Genomic DNA, 17,876 nt, shown 5'->3' with positions numbered 1-17,876 from the left:
TTACTGTTAATATTGATGCCCTTCTCACTGTTAATTAGCATACATATGGCAATACATACACAATATTTATATAAAAACAATTATTATTTTTCTTTTCCCTCAAATGTTTTTATTCTGAGCTGAGAAACACTTTGAGCTGCAAATTAAAGTATTAATAATAATAATAATAATAATAATAATAATACATTCATATTTAATTTAGTAATAAAATAACACAAATAAGAACATATTTTAATATGTTATAGATACTTAATATTTGATGAACTTTAAAATATTTAATATGTGCTACAGATATACATTTCAGAGAAAAAAACCTTTAGGGAAAGTTCTGTTTAATACAAAGACGTTTTTTTTAAAGTATCCTAGAGGATGGTTCTTATTGTGTGCAAAAATGTAAATGTAATTTCATTTTGAGCTACAAATTAAATTAATAATAATGATAATAATAGCATTTAATAATACTTGAAAACATAATATTTTATTTTTATTATTATTAATAAAATAAATTAATAAAATAATACATTATATAATACAATTGTAAAAATAAGAATATAATTTAATATATATTATAACCAATATACAGTATATTATGGATATAGTTCATATATATTCCACATATATATATATATATATATATATATATATATATATATATATATATATATATATATATATATATATATATATATATATATATATATTTTTTTTTTTTTTTTTTTTAAAGTTTATTCTAGAGACTGACTCTTATTGTAAGTGCAATAATATAAATGTAATTTTTTGTTTTTTGCTAACTTAGGGAGATTATATTTTTTCAGTAGTAACCAAAATGCGGTTGCTAGAACTACTGAACACAAAACATTCCCTTTAATATTCAGTGCGTTTTTATCACAACCACTAGAGGGAGCTCCTTTATAAGAAGAAACCATATGGATACAGAATCCCACAATGGCTCAAGTCCTCAAAGTTACATCATTTAATGAGCTTATTACACATAGCCCTGTATGAGTTCCTAGAATTTTTTTCTCCATCACAGCACAGATAAGGGTGTCCACGCAAACAAAACTGACCTTTTGGGGTCTCCTTTCTGCACCTTCACCCAGTGCTCGACCTGAGCCAGCGCAGTTTTCCTTTGTACCTTTTTCTCTGTGTCTGTACGGGGGACGAGACCCCTCTTATACACCACGTTCCCGTTCTGATCATGGGGCACGCCCGAGGAGGGCAGCCCGTTCCTGTGAGAGGGGACCGTGGACGACGGGCGGGAATGGGCACCTGACTGGGAAAGCCCCTCCATCTCTCCAGTGGAAATGGTTTTAACAGGATCCTCCAACACTTCCTTGCTGTAAACATAGCACTCGTCCCCATCCCGCTCCGGCCTCAGCTCTGCCACCTCTACATGCAGCGTCTGCTGGAGACCCTCGGTCTGGGAGGAGCTTTTGATGTTGCTGCTGCTGCAATGGTTGGTCTGAGGGACTGCGTGCTGCTCAGGTTTAGAGCTTCTTTCGGCCTCTCTGTGGAGTGAAGGAGTTATTTGTTAAAGGGAGTAGATTGTTAAATACTCTGAATGGCAAACATTAGTATTTTAGATTTATATGTACTGTTGCATGTTCTTATTTCATTTATTTGTTTTGTTTTATATTGTGGTGTGTATTTTATGTTTATGTCTACTACGCTGCATCAAAATTGCCTGCAAGTTATCTTAATAAAGTTGAACTTGATTTAATAGTAAAAAATAAATAGAGTTAATATTTAACCTTCAAAATGACCTGTGACTTATTGGACTTAATGTCTTTTAAAAGTCTTTGTCTAGACTTGAGTCTTGGGTGGGTCTAAAAGCTTCTGTCCTGAAATGATTTCAGTCATACCTGTCTGACAGAAAGTTTAGAGGAAAGATGGGTAATTTCTCCAGCTCTATGGCACCTCTGACCTGTGGTCTTCCACAGGGCTCTCTTTTGGCTCCTACTCTATTTTCTCTATACATGCTACCTCTGGGTGGGCACTATTCTAAAGAGTCATGGCGTATCCTTTCATTTTTACGCGGACGACATTCATATTTATATTCCAATCAAGAGCAACAACCATGCCACGATGAATTCTCTTCTGCGATGCTTAGAGGAGGTTAAAGCATGGCTAGCCCAAAATTTCCTCTTCCTAAATGAAGACAAGACTGAGGTCATTGTTTTCGGCCCAAATGAAAACTCTCAGTGTATAAGTCCAGAGTTAGAGACTCTGTCGGCTTTTAAATCCCCAGGGGTGAGGAACTTAGGTGTTCTCGTTGACCAGCCTTTAAAATTTGACAAACAGATCTCATCCGTAATCAGTTCCAGTTTCTACCAACTTCATCTATTGGCTAAAATCAAAGGCTTTCTCACCCCGAAAACTCTGGAAATGGCTGTTCATGCATTTATTGCGTGTCGGCTAGATTACTGCAATTCCCTACACTGCGGTATATCAAGTTTTCAAATTGCTCGTCTTCAGTTAGTCCAAAAAGCTGCGGCCAGACTTCTACATAAGTGTCGCAAATATGACCACATCTCTCCGATTCTCAAATCTCTACACTGGCTGCCAGTTCGACAGAGAATAGACTCCAAAATTCTACTCTTTGTTTTTACATCTCTTCATAACTTAGCTCCTGCCTATCTCTCTGAACTTGTCCATCCCTACACTCTTCCAGAAGCCTAAGATCCCACGACCAGGCTCTGCTGGTAGTCCCTCACGTTAGACCCAAGCATGCATTTGCAATGGCAGGGCCACGACTCTGGAACACCCTGCCTCTAGAGATTAGTCTGTTTTCAAGTCTCTGTTAAAAATACCCGTTTTCTTTAGTATATTGATCTCTTCTAATGGTTGGTCCTACTATTTTATATTTGAGTTCGATACTGTTTTGCCACTCCTGTGTTCACATTCTATATTTGAGTCTGATACTGTTTTGTCACTCCGGTTTTAAGGTTTCTCTTAGCTTTGCAGCTCTTATTTGTGTTTTATGTGCTGTTATACAGGTCTTACTATATTTTAATCTGGTTGTTCTGTAAAGCACTTTAGTCAGCCTAGTGGCTGTTGTAAATGTGCTATACAAATAAAGTGAACTTGAACTTAACGCTGATATAGAAGAAAAAAACAGAAATGAGTTTAGACTTTTGAATTAATTCTTATAGAATCTACAATTCAATGTGTTGATTTAATGTGCTGATAACTGACCTTGAACTGACTGTCTCTTTCTTTCGTGGAACATCAAAAGAAGATTTTAGCATTATATCTGAGCTGCTTTCTTCTATAAAATGAAAGAGGAGGGTACAGGGACTGTCACACTCCAAAAAGGACAAAAATGCACCATTAAAGCATCATAAATGTAGCCCATATAACTCATGCACTTTATATTTTATACATATTTCAATATTCAATACTGTGTTCCTAGATTTGGAGTGTATAATTTTTAATGGTTTTTGAAATAAGACTCTCCAAATAATGCTCAACAAGGTTGTATTTATTTAATCAAAATTCAGTAAAAACAGTAATATTGCAGAAATATCATTACGACTAAAAAACTAAAAACTGTTTTTTGTTTTAATATATTTTATAATTTATTTCTTTGATGGAATTTTCAGCAGCATTACTCCAGTCTTTAGTGTCACATGATCCTTCATAAATCATTCTAATATGTTAATTTGGTTAAGTTGGCAAATAAGTTGGTTATCATCAAAGTTGAAACCAGTTGTGCTGCTTCCTATTTTTGTAGAAACAGTCTTGTATATGATTACTCTGTGAAGACGACGAAATGCACGAAACGAAACTATGCCTTGACAAATTTTCTTTGAATACGTTTGACAACTGTGGTCACCATTGACTTTCATTCCATGGAAAAGAGCAGCTTAAGCATTCAGCAACCCTAAATCTTTTTATGCTCAATGGAAGACAGACAATTGGTTTCAAAAGACACGTGCAATATTCATTAACAATATTCAAAATAACTTTTGGATGAGCTATTCCTTTACATCACATAACCTGACAATTAAGTCTAATTTGACCAGATACGGCATAATAAACAAACAAATTTAACATAATTAATACAAATGCATAATTAAGCACAATTAATTAATTAATTAATTAATTTCAGCTACTTATTTGCTTTATTAGATCAGACCAATGGTCATCTGTATAAATCTGTATAAAATTAAGAAATTATTTTAAAAGTCAATATTTAAAACACATTCATGAAACATTTACAAGTGAAATGCATCAAAACACTTCAGCACTATAAATCAGATTCATACAACTATCTTCACATGCAATATTGTGAACATAACCCTAGATGGTGCTGTTATTTTACATTCAAAATCTCCCTCAAATGAACCGAGGGCCTACAGCAGAAGGTCAATTAATTACAATACAGTACAAACTGACATTTTACTCCTCGTCATGATCAGACACGTGGTCTGGCATCAAAACGACACGAACAGTAACACTGCCAACAATCCACGTGCTTCTGTGAAAGCCTTTGCCTACAAATTGCAACAAACACAGCCACTACACTAGTCCAACCAACCATAAGCAATATTATGAACCACCTTCATGGTTATTAACCACCTACTCCTCTTTTTTTATGTACACTATAAAAGCCCAGCGATAAGGAAAGCCCCAGGGACAAAGCCTCATGTAAATGAAGAGCATGGGGGCGGCACATTAACATCACGCCCCAGTCTGAGTGCTGTGTTTGGGCCGGCGGCCCACAGTCAGCTGCACGCAGCGTGCCGCAGTGATACTCCTCCCCAGAGCTGCAGTGTCAAAGTGTACACAACTATGGCACTGTGCCTTATGCGCCAGCACAAAATCAGCAGGTGAGTGAGAACACCACACTGCTTTTGCTGTACCCCTGAACTGTGGATCAGACATGAGCTTAAATCACTACAACACATCATACATCTACAGTTTATGACTGCCATGAGTCCTTCAAGTGACTTAAAAAGCTGTTATTTGTTTAAAATAAAATAATAGTTTCTTTATTTGGATTCAAAATTCACATCTTAAAAAAGATCCAATGATTTTTGGGGACAAAAATAAATAAATAAATAAAAATTCATCCCCAAAATGACTTTTTAAAGTTGCCATGTCACATACACAACCAAGTCAGCACAAAGAGTAAAGCTGCAGTCACACCGAGTGGACAAAATTACTTAATGCAAACCATGCAACCTTTGAATTCGTGTGTGCTTTGAATTCAGCCAAAAGGTTATTATGTGATGTTTAACTTTAGATGCGGTTTAGGTCCGCTATAAGACTAATAACTTTGTGCTATGTAAATTTGCAGGTCAGATTTCACCAAAATTTGGTACACATTGAAAGATAACCATTCTTTGAACTGACTTGTGCTGCCAGCCTCCTGAATAAGAAATGAATATAGCAAAAAGTCAAGCTTTAACCTTGATCGTCGACTGATATGTCATTGGACTGCCTCAATGAGATCAATGAAATGTTCAAGTAGTGCAGAAACCAGTTAAGACAACTTCACTTCTGTTGTGCATGAAATAATAGAAAATATCAACCCTCACATTACATAAAAACATATAATATTAAACATTAAGTGACAGTATAATGAGGGTTTAATAAAGGAAGTTCTAGAACAAGTGGAGAGAAGAATTAATACTATACTGGGTTAGAGCTAGTTCTTAAAGAAAACATGAAATGGCTTTCATAATGTATTTATCCTTTTAATGCGTCATATTTCCGAGACAAAATAATGTAAGGTATTTGTAAGCACAAAATCCATTGGGGTTTGACTGGACCATGCAGGACTGAAAAATATTACACTGATATATTATTGGGTAATATAATTTTTCTCCAACCATGCAGCCCTGGCCTTGTAAGATATAAAAAAAAATTAAGTTGTTTTAGAGGCCCTTTTTATTAAAATAAAGTGCACTGCAATGAATCCATTAAAGCCAGGAAAATGTATTAAGCGTTTTCAATCTACTATAATTTTGTATTTTGATGTATTTTAAATGATATTAAAATGCAACCAAATCACATAAAATACTTTTGCTGCCTGTGGTTCCTAATCTGTTTTATGTCTGGCAAATAAAATTATTAGTAAGGGTTATCCTATAGTTTTTAATAGCATATATTGGCCAGGTTTCTTAGATACGGATTTTGTTGAGACAGCAGCCCTGAGAGAAGAGTTGTTGCAGCAGCAGGAAGAGACTGACCTCTTCACGCCATGGCTTTGCATCAGTGCGGACTGGTTCATGGCCCGGATCCAGCCATTCATGTCCTCTTGTGTGTCGGCGCTGAAGTAGTACGTCCTCATGCCACAGTGCTCGGCCTGCGAGCCAATCAGAGAATTCTTATTGTAAATGTAGGAGCGCATTCCCGTGTGGCAGGCCTGGGGGAGAGACAGAGGTAGAGAAGGGGACCGTCATCAGTGACCATGTATAGAGGTTGCACGTGCATGCGAGGCCCCGGACCAGCGGGGGCCCCAGAATTGCTGTGACAGCACCACTGTCATTTTAGCAAGCTCAGACGTCATGCTGAACTGGCTCTGTTTATTTTGTTGATCTGAGCACAGGAAGAAGATTACCAACCAATGATAACTGCATTATCATTGTTACTAATATTTCCATGCACTTCTGTCAAATGATCTGCACTAGTGCAACAGGTACTGTGCAAGCATTTGAGACTTTTGTTGAAAAGTAGGCTAATTGTTGTACTACAGTCAGACTATGCTTCAGAAAATGGAAGCCCATTATGCTTCAGAGTATAAAAAAATTGTAATTGTGAGAAGATAAACTTTATACTTATTGAGATAGAAAGTCGCAATTGTGAGATGAACGCAACCATTTTGGGTCAGTAAGATATTTAAATGATTTTGCAAGACGCCTCTTATTCTCGACAAGGATGCATTTATTTAATCAAAAATGCAGTAAAACAGTAATATTGTGTTGTATTATTACAATTTAAAAAAAGTGTTTTTAATTATCACTAGCCATTACTCCAGTCTTCAGTGTCACATGATCCTTCACAAATCATTGGTCCTCAAGAAACATTTCTTATTATTAATGTTGAAAACAACCGTAAGATATAAAACAGCACTTATGACCAGCAGTTAAGAGAAATAAAGTCACAATCGTGAGACAAAGAGTGGCAAAAACTTACACAATCGCAGACTCCCAAATCGCATTACAAAATATAAAGCCGCAATAAAAACACTGAAGGAAGAAATAAAGTTCAACTTTAAGAAATAGATGTCAGTTACTTTTTTTTATTTTATTTTTTACTCTGAGGTAAAAACAGGCTTCCATAAAATAAAAACCATCAATGTCAGAAAATCAACATTGAAGATCTGAACTACTCGGCAAACAAACTGTCCATGCAAAGAGAGATGAATGCAATTGTCTATTTATTCCACGTATTCTTAGAATATTATAGAATTTAACACAAGTTTACAAACAAGAGTCTCTCTTTTTTTCCTCTACCTCTTTATTTTGTCATTTACACAAATAAATTCTTAAGACTTTTTATGAAATAAATACATTTGTTCAAATACGTTTCAGGGCTTCAGTACTAGTTCCAAAACATCACACAAATGTAAAACACAATATTAGAGATGCACACAAATACTTACACACATAAACAAAGCTGTTAAATCTCTTACTGTTGTTGTTTAATGCCACGGTTAACAGCACCCCCCCCCCAGCTTAACTTGCTCCGTGCACCTTCTGTCCTGCTAAATCTGCTACTGCCAAAATGCAACTGTTGGTCTAATCTCTCTGATGGGGGTACGGCCACCGCTCACTCATCTAAACGCTTAAACAGAGTCCAGCTCAGCGCTTTTACCAGGCCCACCCAGACCCAGGCAGCAGACCGTCCTTCCAAACACACACACACAGAGCTTACATCTGGTAACATTGACTCATTCTGTAGAAAGTCAATGCAGCAGCCTCTAGGCTACGTCAATGGCGTCTCTTAATTCACAATTTGACAGCTGCATCTCTGCTCACGGCACATCTCTTCAGCCTCTCCAGGAGTCTATTATCCCGCCTGTCACGAACTAATGGCTAATACAGCCCATCCGATATCTGCACCTGAAGTCTTCATATTACCCTACTCTGCTCACATCGACTTTGTTTCAGTTCCTTTACTGATAGCACACATGCGTTGACCAGAGACGTCCATATGATGTTTGATTGTCATCTGGAAAACATCTCAGCCAACCTGAACACTTGAAATGATTGACAGACTAGTTTAAAAAATAGCGACCTGTATTTTTTCATGGTTTACAGACCTGTCACAGACAAAAGTGTGTGACACTCGCTTCAGTGATCAGTCAGGTAGTAGAGATATTTTCTGTACACTGTAAAAAAATTGCTGTAGTTATGCAGCTATTAGCCAGTAACTTACTGTAGATTTAAATTTATGTTATTTACTGGCAACAGTTTGTTCAAAGTTAAATGAACATTAAACATTAACAAGTCTTTGTCTTTACAGAATAAAACTATAAAATAACAATCTAATGCAAAGCATTCTGGGAACCAGAAATCTTCATCAACCTTTTTCTGTTTTTTTTCCTTCAGATTTTGGTTCCCAGAATGCTTTGCATGAGGCTGTTATTTTAGTTTTATTCTGTAAAGATAAAGGCTTGTTAATGTTTAATGTTCATTTAACTTTGAACAAACTGTTGCCAGTAAATAACATCAATTTAAATCTACAGTAAGTTACTGGCAAGCAGCTGCCAGTAATACTGTAATTTCTACAGATTATTTTTAGGTGAATGCTATTCCAGAAAAATAATAGCTTTAATCTAACTTAACAGAATATCTCACTGTCATACATACACACCTACACATACAAATAAACAAAAAATCATATTTAGAAAAGAAGGCACATATTGTATCTTGCAAACATTAACCACTTTTTCATGATGACAAACAATAAGAAGTGGGAGACAAAACTTGGACAAGAGAAAATTGATTTCAGTGCATGTTTTAATATCAAGTATCAGCTACTGAAGGAAAGCATGTCTGCTGATATAAATTCTTCTCACATTCCTGTCTTTAAGAAGTTAATGTGCTCAGATTACCCATCACGTCCCGGGCTTTCATTCAGGGTTATCCCACTTAGAGGGATATTTGGTAATTAATCAGAGGAATTTGTTCAATCGCTTAACCTCTTCAGAGGCTAAAGGAATATTCTGGGTTATTTTATAAATTGTCTCTCAGTTTGTGAAATTGGCCAAAAACACAATTATAGCTTAACAGTTATGGAGGCGAGAATGCCAAAACATTTAAATATTCAACTGTTGCAAAAGAACAGCCATAAAAATAAAAAAAGTTAGTGTGTTTATATTTATGTCCAATAAAAAATGTTATGTTCATTTTTAAAAACTTGAAGATTACTATTTAACAACATGCCACAAATGCTGTCCATTGATATCAAGTTGGAACCTGGAATATTCCTCAGAAAGTTAAACATTCAAGAATGCATACATTTCAACTTGAAATCCTTTTGAGAAATTAACAATGAGCTAAACACAAAAATAACCGTACAGAGTAACAATTCAGATCTGTTATACGCTACTGTTCAAAAGTTTAGAGTCAGTGATTTAAAAAAAGAAAAGAAAGACATTTTACTTTTATTCAGAAAGGATGCATTAAATTGATCAAATGTGACAGTAAATATTTTTATAATGTTACAAAAGACTTGTTTCAAATAAAAACTGTTCATTTGAACTTTCTATGCAAAGAATCATGGAAAAAATGTATCACAGTTTTACATAATAATATTAAGCAGCACAACTGTTATCAACATTGATAATAATAATAAAAGTTTCTTGAGCACCAAATCAGCATCAGAATGATTACCTAAAGGATCATGTGACACTGAAGACTGGAGTAATGATGCTGAAAATATAAAATATAAAATGTATTAAAATATATAATTTAAAGTGTAATATTTAAAATAAATTATATACTGCCTGTATATAGTAATTTGTTTTACTATATTTTTGATCAAATAAATGCAGCCTTGGTGAGACTTTAAATGTTTTTTAAAAACATTAAAAAAAAACCTACTAATCCCAAACATTTGAACGGTAGCGCACTGTATCTAAATATTTGTATCTGTTAAAAATATAAATACAAGCACAATTTAACAACAGACAACAGTTCATATTATAGTTCACAGTACCGATGCAATTGAGCAGCGACTGAACAGCCAATGAGAGTGGAGAAATATGTGGATAATAACCAACACTGGAACTACTGATGCAAGTGGAGAAATGTGTGGATAATAACCAACACTGGAACTACTGATGCAAGTGATGAAGTGATAAGAGGAATAGAGCAATGCCAGTCTGCAACAGTCCTCGTCTTTAATATAAGATTCGCACATTCACAAGGAAATGTCTGCATTTCCAATATTCACATCAGGGAGATTGGATTGTCGATCTGGCATTGCCTGTTCCTGAGGAAGCGGGATGAGTCGCATGCATGCGGAAACGCAGCAATGCACATGGGCTATGTGCATTTTTCATCTGCCTAGGAGAATGCCATACACGGAATGGTGATGGAGTGGAGATCCGCTGATAGTAATGAATGGAAATTAAAATACCTATTCATGCAATAGGCTGACTCAGGAGACGGCCCCTTCCACCAGATGCACCCGGTTCAGCTCCCATAATGCACCAGGTCACAACAGGAAGCAATAGGCAATTGGAATGAGAGAATCACAGTGAGTTGTGCAAAAAACAGAGGGAGTGGATCACGGCCTATGTGAAAAATGTTAACCAAAACCAGAAGATGTGTTGAAATGTCCCTGGTTGTGAAATATCATCAGATACGGTAAGCAGGGTGAGCTGAAACGCAATTAACATTAGAGGCAGCAAAGCTAAGCAGAATTACGCCACTGGGAGAACAAAAGTTCAACACACCAGAGAACAGGAAAAGATCATTAATAAACATCAAAACATTTAACTGCTGTAGCTGAATAAATGAATCAACTGAATCAATTGAAGCTGAGCATCAGGAGTTTTCCCATGCGTACTTGCCATATCATTTGCCGAATGAAATGTAAAACCTTTTATGACTTCATTCTCGAATTCATATTCTCAAACGGCCACGGATCAGGGATGGGAATCGTAAAGAATTTAACAATTCTAGTTCTTATTACTTTTAACAATTTCAGTTCCTTAAAAGCTCCATAACCAATTGTTTTAGTGCATTTAAGGAATAAATAAAGGGGGGGATGCAATTCCATCACCAAATGATTCGATCATTTCAACAATAAATAAATGTAAACAATCCGAATTCACAATTCGTTCCTACGACTTACTAATACGTCAGCGCATTAACTAATTTGTAGTCGTGTACATGGTATAACAGTTTGTTCCCTCATTTTTACTAAATCGTGACCATGTTGTAATAATTCATTCCCTTGGTTTAGTTAAATGAAAATGATAGAATAAATTAGTTCAATGTGTTAATAAGTTGAGGGGACGAATTCATCATTTGTGGCCACAATTACTAAAACGAGAGAACAAATTCTTAATTCGTGGCCATATATTTTTTCTGCATGTCATGTGCGGGGCTCTGAGTATATTTTATTGTAAAATTACACAACTATGTTTTTGATTCTCTAAAAAAAAACGCTCATCCTCATAAGAATCATTTGTTCTGTGTATTAAAAAAAAAAACTACCCTTACTACACAACTTACTACTAAAGAAATCTTACAGAAAATAAACATGCAAGACTCTTCACTGCTGACTAAGAAGCCAGTAAGAGTAAAAACATTATACAAACAGCATACCTTGGGGGCTAATTTACATGAAAATAAAGCAGCCAGATGTTCAAATAGCTGCTGGCTAGTTTCACTGATGGAGATCTCCTAACTAACAACTTGCTAATTAACACCCAGAGCACCAATGCGAGAACAAGTCCCCTCACCTTGCTCTGGTACATTACAGACTTTAGGGCAAGTACGATATTCCAAATAGAGTAGATGTATAATTAATCTCCCTGCTGGCACAATAGTCAAATAAATTCCAGCACTGGGGAATACGAGCAGGGAAATGGAGTTTGAACGATGCATCGCGTGCCCATAGGGAAGGATGACTGAGCGCTGAATGAGCTGCAGTGATGGGATCAAACATTCCTGGAGTATTGTTCTTCAGAAGAGCTTCGCTTCAAGAGGAGACTGGGGTAAACTGCGCACAAAATGCTTCATACAAATTCCAAAGTCTTAGTAAGTTATCAGTGAATTATAGAATAAAACTGAAGATTTTTTCAACCTCCATGGTACAAAGGTTTAAGCCAGAATTGATTTTTCCAATGCAGTAGGTTTAATAGAAATGGTAAGCACTAAGCCTTCTGGGATATTATTTCACTGTCCGCCGAACCGCAGTAAACAGTGGGAGGAGGTTTGTGAGGCTCAATGGAAGCTTGCCATCAATAGGCCTCACTCAGAGAAGGGTTTAGATAATGATGAGAAGAGAAGAGGGCTGTTGAAAACTTGTTGAGCGAGTTGGGTGGAAGCTCAGTGTGAATTCCTGTGAACAAACAGCAGCTTCTGTAATGACAGCATTGTGCTGACAGACACTGAGGGGAACAATACCGGTCAAAAAGAGATGGGCTAAAACAAGTTTAATGAGAGGCTGATAGATACAGTTTTACAGTTAAAGCATGCTGTTAGACACAACACAGCTTTTAACAAAGATTTTAAAAACAATGGTGGTATCAGCAATTTGATAAAAAACAAAAAAAACAATTATTAAATAAATAAATAAAATTATAAATATTTTTCATTATTAACAAATATACATTTAATAATCAAATATTACAGTATTTAATATAATAATTAAAAATACAAATAATTTTTAATTCTTGTGGCAAGTAACAGTTCATTCATTTAACAGTAGGCTGTTGATTGCTGATATGCATTTTAATGGCGATTTAATGATAAGCTTTTCAACAGACACTTTGAATGTGACTCGTTCTAACCATTTTTAGAAGCAAAAATATCATTTTTTAAATAATTATTCCCTTTGTAACCAGCAAAAATTCTCAGGTATTTTTGTCTCCTTGAAAAGAATATTTTAGGAACTCAGTGGAGGAACATGATGCTATTAGTTAAAACAAGCAGAGATTTAGTTGAGCCTGTTATGAGGTTGTGAGGGCAGTAGTAACTGATCTGTGTGGTCAGAAGAGGGCAGAGAGAGGAGTCAAACAACTGCCACATTAATCAGTCATCATTGACTGCTGCCCACACAGCACCACTGATAATAAGCTAGTAGCTGAGTAGCATTACAGTGCAGATCATTAGAACACTCTTACCTTAAAGGTGTACTTGCGGCTGATGTGGTCCTCGGGTCCCACGGGAGAAATGACATAGCTGGGAAGAGGAATGCTGCCCAGAACAGTCTCCTCTCGACTATCTGTTAGCAAAGTAGAGATGTTAGTTGAAAAGTGTTAGATTACAATTGAACAACGGTGTAATTGGTTTGTTAGCAACACTCTTAAACACATATGACAGCAAGTAAGTGATAATCCACCTCACCCACCAAAATGATTAAAAATGATCAAAACAGTATTACTTCATGTGAACTAATATAATTCAATATGATCTGTGTAAGCAATAGGGATAAAAACAGGAAATGAGAAACCTGCTGTTCCTTATTAAATTATAGGTACTCTCATAACGCGTTACAGAAAATGTGATTGTGGTGCAATAAAATTAGAGACCGTTCTAGATAATTGCAGCAAACTAAAGCGGAGTATTATAACTCACCTTTATAATAAAACAAGCAGTAATCAGACAACACAAACCATTTCCTCTTCCACAGTCTCATGCCTGAGCTGTCCTGAGGATGGAAGAACAATAACATTTTCAAATATATGTATATATGTATACAGAAATGGAAATGTAAAGACATGTAAAGACTTCTGCAAAGACAGAAAAAAACTATATTTAGAAGCAAATTTAAGCACACTATTAATAATCAACATGAATTTATCGTTTCATGTTATATTTTATATATATCTTCATATCTTTTAAAATTAAAAAAAGATAATCATCTATCAGTACCACCCAATGTAAATATTGTTATTATTAGCGTTTAATTGGAGGCCCCTCTGTTTATATAGAATATTTATTAATTATTCTATGTTGAATAACATGCTCAGTTAATCAGTTTATTGCCTGTGGGGTCTTAGTTCATCATAATTAAGATCTAATCTAACATCTGAACACCATTCAGTTCAGATGAAAATCAGACTCTGTAAATCACTCACACCAGGGTTTCACTTTTGAGGGCCGCACCTGTTTGTAGAGCCATCCTCTCACCACCACCGGGACATTGGGGTTCCTTTTGATGGAATGGTCACGCTTGCCAAAGCAATGCACCTTCCCACTGGGTTTCAAATTCTGAGGTGTTTAAAAGAAAAAAGAAAAGCACATACTTTGCTTTTAAAATTGCATACAGTGTATACACAGGCATTAATAAGGTAAAGTGGCAATCAAAAGTATTCGGATGCTTACAATAAATATAAAATTGTCTTTTTATTTTTTAAATGTGGCTAAAGTGTCAAAACTTTTTTAGAGCCACTTTATGTCCAAGGTAATTAGCAGAACTGCAAAATGTTCACAATAATATGGTTTGTGGCATTTATTAATCTTGATCCATATAAAGTTCACAGAGAATAATACAGAACATTTACAATGAGCTTTGCATTTATTAAAGACCCCTGTGGTGAAAATCCCCCCTGTGGCATTTAATATGATTTAAGACAAACCATGTGCAGTCTACATCATTACTAAGTATTTTCTCCTTAAAACTACAGTGAATCAAAGACAGTCTCAAAAACGCAGTTGTTCTCTACATCACAAATTACCCTATAACCAATCACGTCAAGGTGCAGGCGGGCTTTAGCATATTTCTGTTGATATGAAAAAGCATGTACATTTAGCAATAAAGTGGGTGAATATATATACATTTACATCCGTATGCATCGCTTTCTGCCAGGACTTTTACATGCTTTTCCCAAATCACTGAAGTGACGTCGACGTCCGGGTTAGCAGTAGCATGAGCCGTCAGGCAAGTGTTATTTAAATAAACTCCTGATGTATTTACAACACTTTCCAATGCCTCGTTTTATGAGTACAGAACCTATTTGTACTACTGTATAAGTTTGGTACCATTCTGGGCATTATTAGTGGGGTAATTTACGAGATAGCGCCTGCACTAAGCCATTCGGCTGATATCTCTAAATAAGCTCTAACTTTAATAATGTTCGACCAAGGAAAAAAAGCTTCTGGGGAGGGTGTTTGGCTCGAGGTCATGGTGCAAAGGACCCTAGGTTGAAATTACTCCGAACCATCCCTTTAAGAATAGAATGAAAGACATTTAATTAACTGTTTAAAATACACAACAATGTGATAAGATGCTTTGTTAAAAAGAACCAAAGCTGGATGATGACTGATGCCCACTGGGAGCCTGGTTCTTGTCCCAGTAAAGTGTGTGTGCAGAGATAAGGGCCTCTGGGCTGGATTGATTGGTTTGTGAAAGCTCATATGATGCTGACACAGAGCTGTCATTGACAGGCCAGCATCAGACTCTCTAGCACACAGTGACACAGCCAATGTGTATCAAGCCAGGCCATTAAAACTTCAAAGTGTCAAAAAAACCCTCTAACAGGGAGACAACTTTGTCTCTACATTTCCACTTCCAGAGCAGATCTGAGGAAACGGAGGCTTTTACTGAGCTGATATGAGACCAACGAGCCAAGGGCTGCCTAGAGATCGCCCTGACGTTTAGCCCTCAACCAAAGATGGGGTGTGTATGCAAAATGAGTTCTAACCATTATAATATTATTCATAAAAAATGTTATAGCAAATTATAAAAATTACTATTATTAAATTAAATGTAAAACAAAATGATATAACTGTAATATAGAGAAATATAGAGAAATAGCGAGAGACATTCTGTAAATTTCTCAATACCCTCCGTGGTGGCTTGGTTCTATGCAGTATTACCTCATGACCTCTGCAAAATGCAGTGACCCACACAGGAGATTAAGTCCAGCTTCTCTGGGGCTAGAAAAATCAGTTCCACCTACTGCCTGGGTCATTTGTCAAAATGGAAGAAGTATAGCAAAAATAGATGAGGCCAATTTACTCTTCCCAAATAACTATAAAACATTATCAGTTTTCAATATGATTTCATATGAGATACACACACATGCACAGTGCACACACACACACATGAAACAGTGAGGCTCTCTAGACTATCGGTCAAGCCTTGCACTTTCATGCACCTGAAGTGCTCTGCATGAACATTTCCCGTAATTGAGAATCTGCACCATGACAGAAAACATTAAACCAGTCTCAGATCAGAACTGAACAAGGCTGGGCTTCTCACCCTGGATCCTGAAGTGGTGTCCGCTGGGGAAGAGGAGATGGCGACAGAGGACTCGCTGACCATGCTGGGAGGCCTCGGCTCTGGTGGTGGCTTGGACATGCGTAAATTTGCCCTACAATAGTAGAAGAAAGACATGATCTCTGACACCAAGTATAAGGGTGTGGTTAATAATTCACTATGAAATTAAGAGTGAAATAGATGCATTTTTGTGTTTAATAACCAACAAATTAAAGCAGAGCCCATGGACAAGTATACAATCGAGGAAGAGACTCAGAAGCACACTCCCCATTGAACACTCAAGTAACATGTTGTCAAACACATTCCCTGAAGGCAAACTACTCACAGACCAGGACATGAAGAGTACTAAACAAACAATATCACCACTCAGCATACGCAGCTCTGGTGAGAGTAGTGTCAGGTGACCTGGACATAGTAACAATGACAAGACATTAACAAAATCCATCCATCCATCCATCTATCTATCCATCATACAGATCTATTTATCTACATATTTATATCTAACCAGTGGCAGAAGTTTATGGGGTGGCCAGTGGGTGACCAACGCTAATTCAGAGGGTCCATAGACCATGACAGAAAATAATTTATAACCCTAACCTGGCATCAAAAAGCATGGATGAATGATCGCACAATTACTTAACATTACCCCCACATTTGCTATACAATCCTATACTGTAACTTAAGACACTGTGACCGAATTACATGTATTACTAGCACAGATGTAAACGTAATGAATGTTAGGCTACTGGAACTCTCTTAATTCTCTTATCTGTTTAACCATTAAGCAAAAGATCTAATGTTAACTTACAGTGAATTTTGTAAAAGTTGTTCAGGAAACCTAAAACTTAAACTTACTTCAAATGGGGGTGTCAACTTTTGATTTCAGCTTGGAATGAAAATGATTCATGGGGGAATAATTATTCATAAGCTTTCGATTCAATATCGTTTATTTGGACATATACATGGATATACAGTACATGTTACTTTTTCTCAAGAAATCACTCAACTAATGTTGTAAACTATACAGAGACCCTAGTTATTAAAAGGTAAAATTAACAACTTAATTGTACACAATTGCATACAAGACCATTTTTTATAATAATAGCTTTTTAGTTATATACTGTAAGAGTAAAAATATAATGAATATGTAATATAGTGTATATTTTTTTTTATTTTTTTTTTATTAAAGAGCGCCAAAGCTTTATTTATATTCTCATTGTTTGAATTTTGTAGTAAAACTTACAGAATTTGAAAGCTGAGACTTTGTTTTATATCAAAAGTAACGTGCACTGTCTTGTCTGTCAGCACGTTGTCTGTGTCCTCTTTGCTCCGCAATGTTTTCGACTGGGTGTGTGAGAGTTGGCAGCCCAGCTTCAAATAGGCTATAATGCACTGAGAAGCGCGATGCTGCACAGAAAAAGGCTAAAATAAATAAGACGAAACATTTTGGGCTGGCCAAT

At 36.0% G+C, this 17,876-nt stretch overlaps 1 protein-coding gene across 17 annotated transcripts in view; it reads right to left on the bottom strand.

The window, feature by feature from the left end:
• plekha7b (pleckstrin homology domain containing, family A member 7b) overlaps nt 1-17,876 on the bottom strand; it is a 111,217-nt gene that overhangs the window by 23,542 nt on the left and 69,799 nt on the right. For 14 of the 17 annotated variants that reach the window (XM_084110215.1, XM_084110205.1, XM_084110213.1 and 11 more), the window contains 6 exons: nt 16,399-16,510; nt 14,301-14,405; nt 13,770-13,842; nt 13,316-13,416; nt 6,198-6,373; nt 1,068-1,508 (listed from right to left, as the gene is read on the bottom strand). In XM_084110215.1, coding sequence (XP_083966341.1) covers nt 1,068-1,508; nt 6,198-6,373; nt 13,316-13,416; nt 13,770-13,842; nt 14,301-14,405; nt 16,399-16,510 — 1,008 coding nt within the window. Of the gene's footprint in view, nt 1-1,067; nt 1,509-6,197; nt 6,374-10,596; nt 11,203-13,315; nt 13,417-13,769; nt 13,843-14,300; nt 14,406-16,398; nt 16,511-17,876 lie in introns of those variants that run through there. The other 3 variants (XM_084110214.1, XM_084110210.1, XM_084110209.1) reach the window with 2 other exon arrangements.

This window comes from Abramis brama (genome assembly GCF_963993115.1).
Source record: "Abramis brama genome assembly, chromosome: 3".
Classification (NCBI taxonomy): Eukaryota; Metazoa; Chordata; class Actinopteri; order Cypriniformes; family Leuciscidae; genus Abramis; species Abramis brama.
This window is presented reverse-complemented; position numbering and strand designations above follow the sequence as displayed.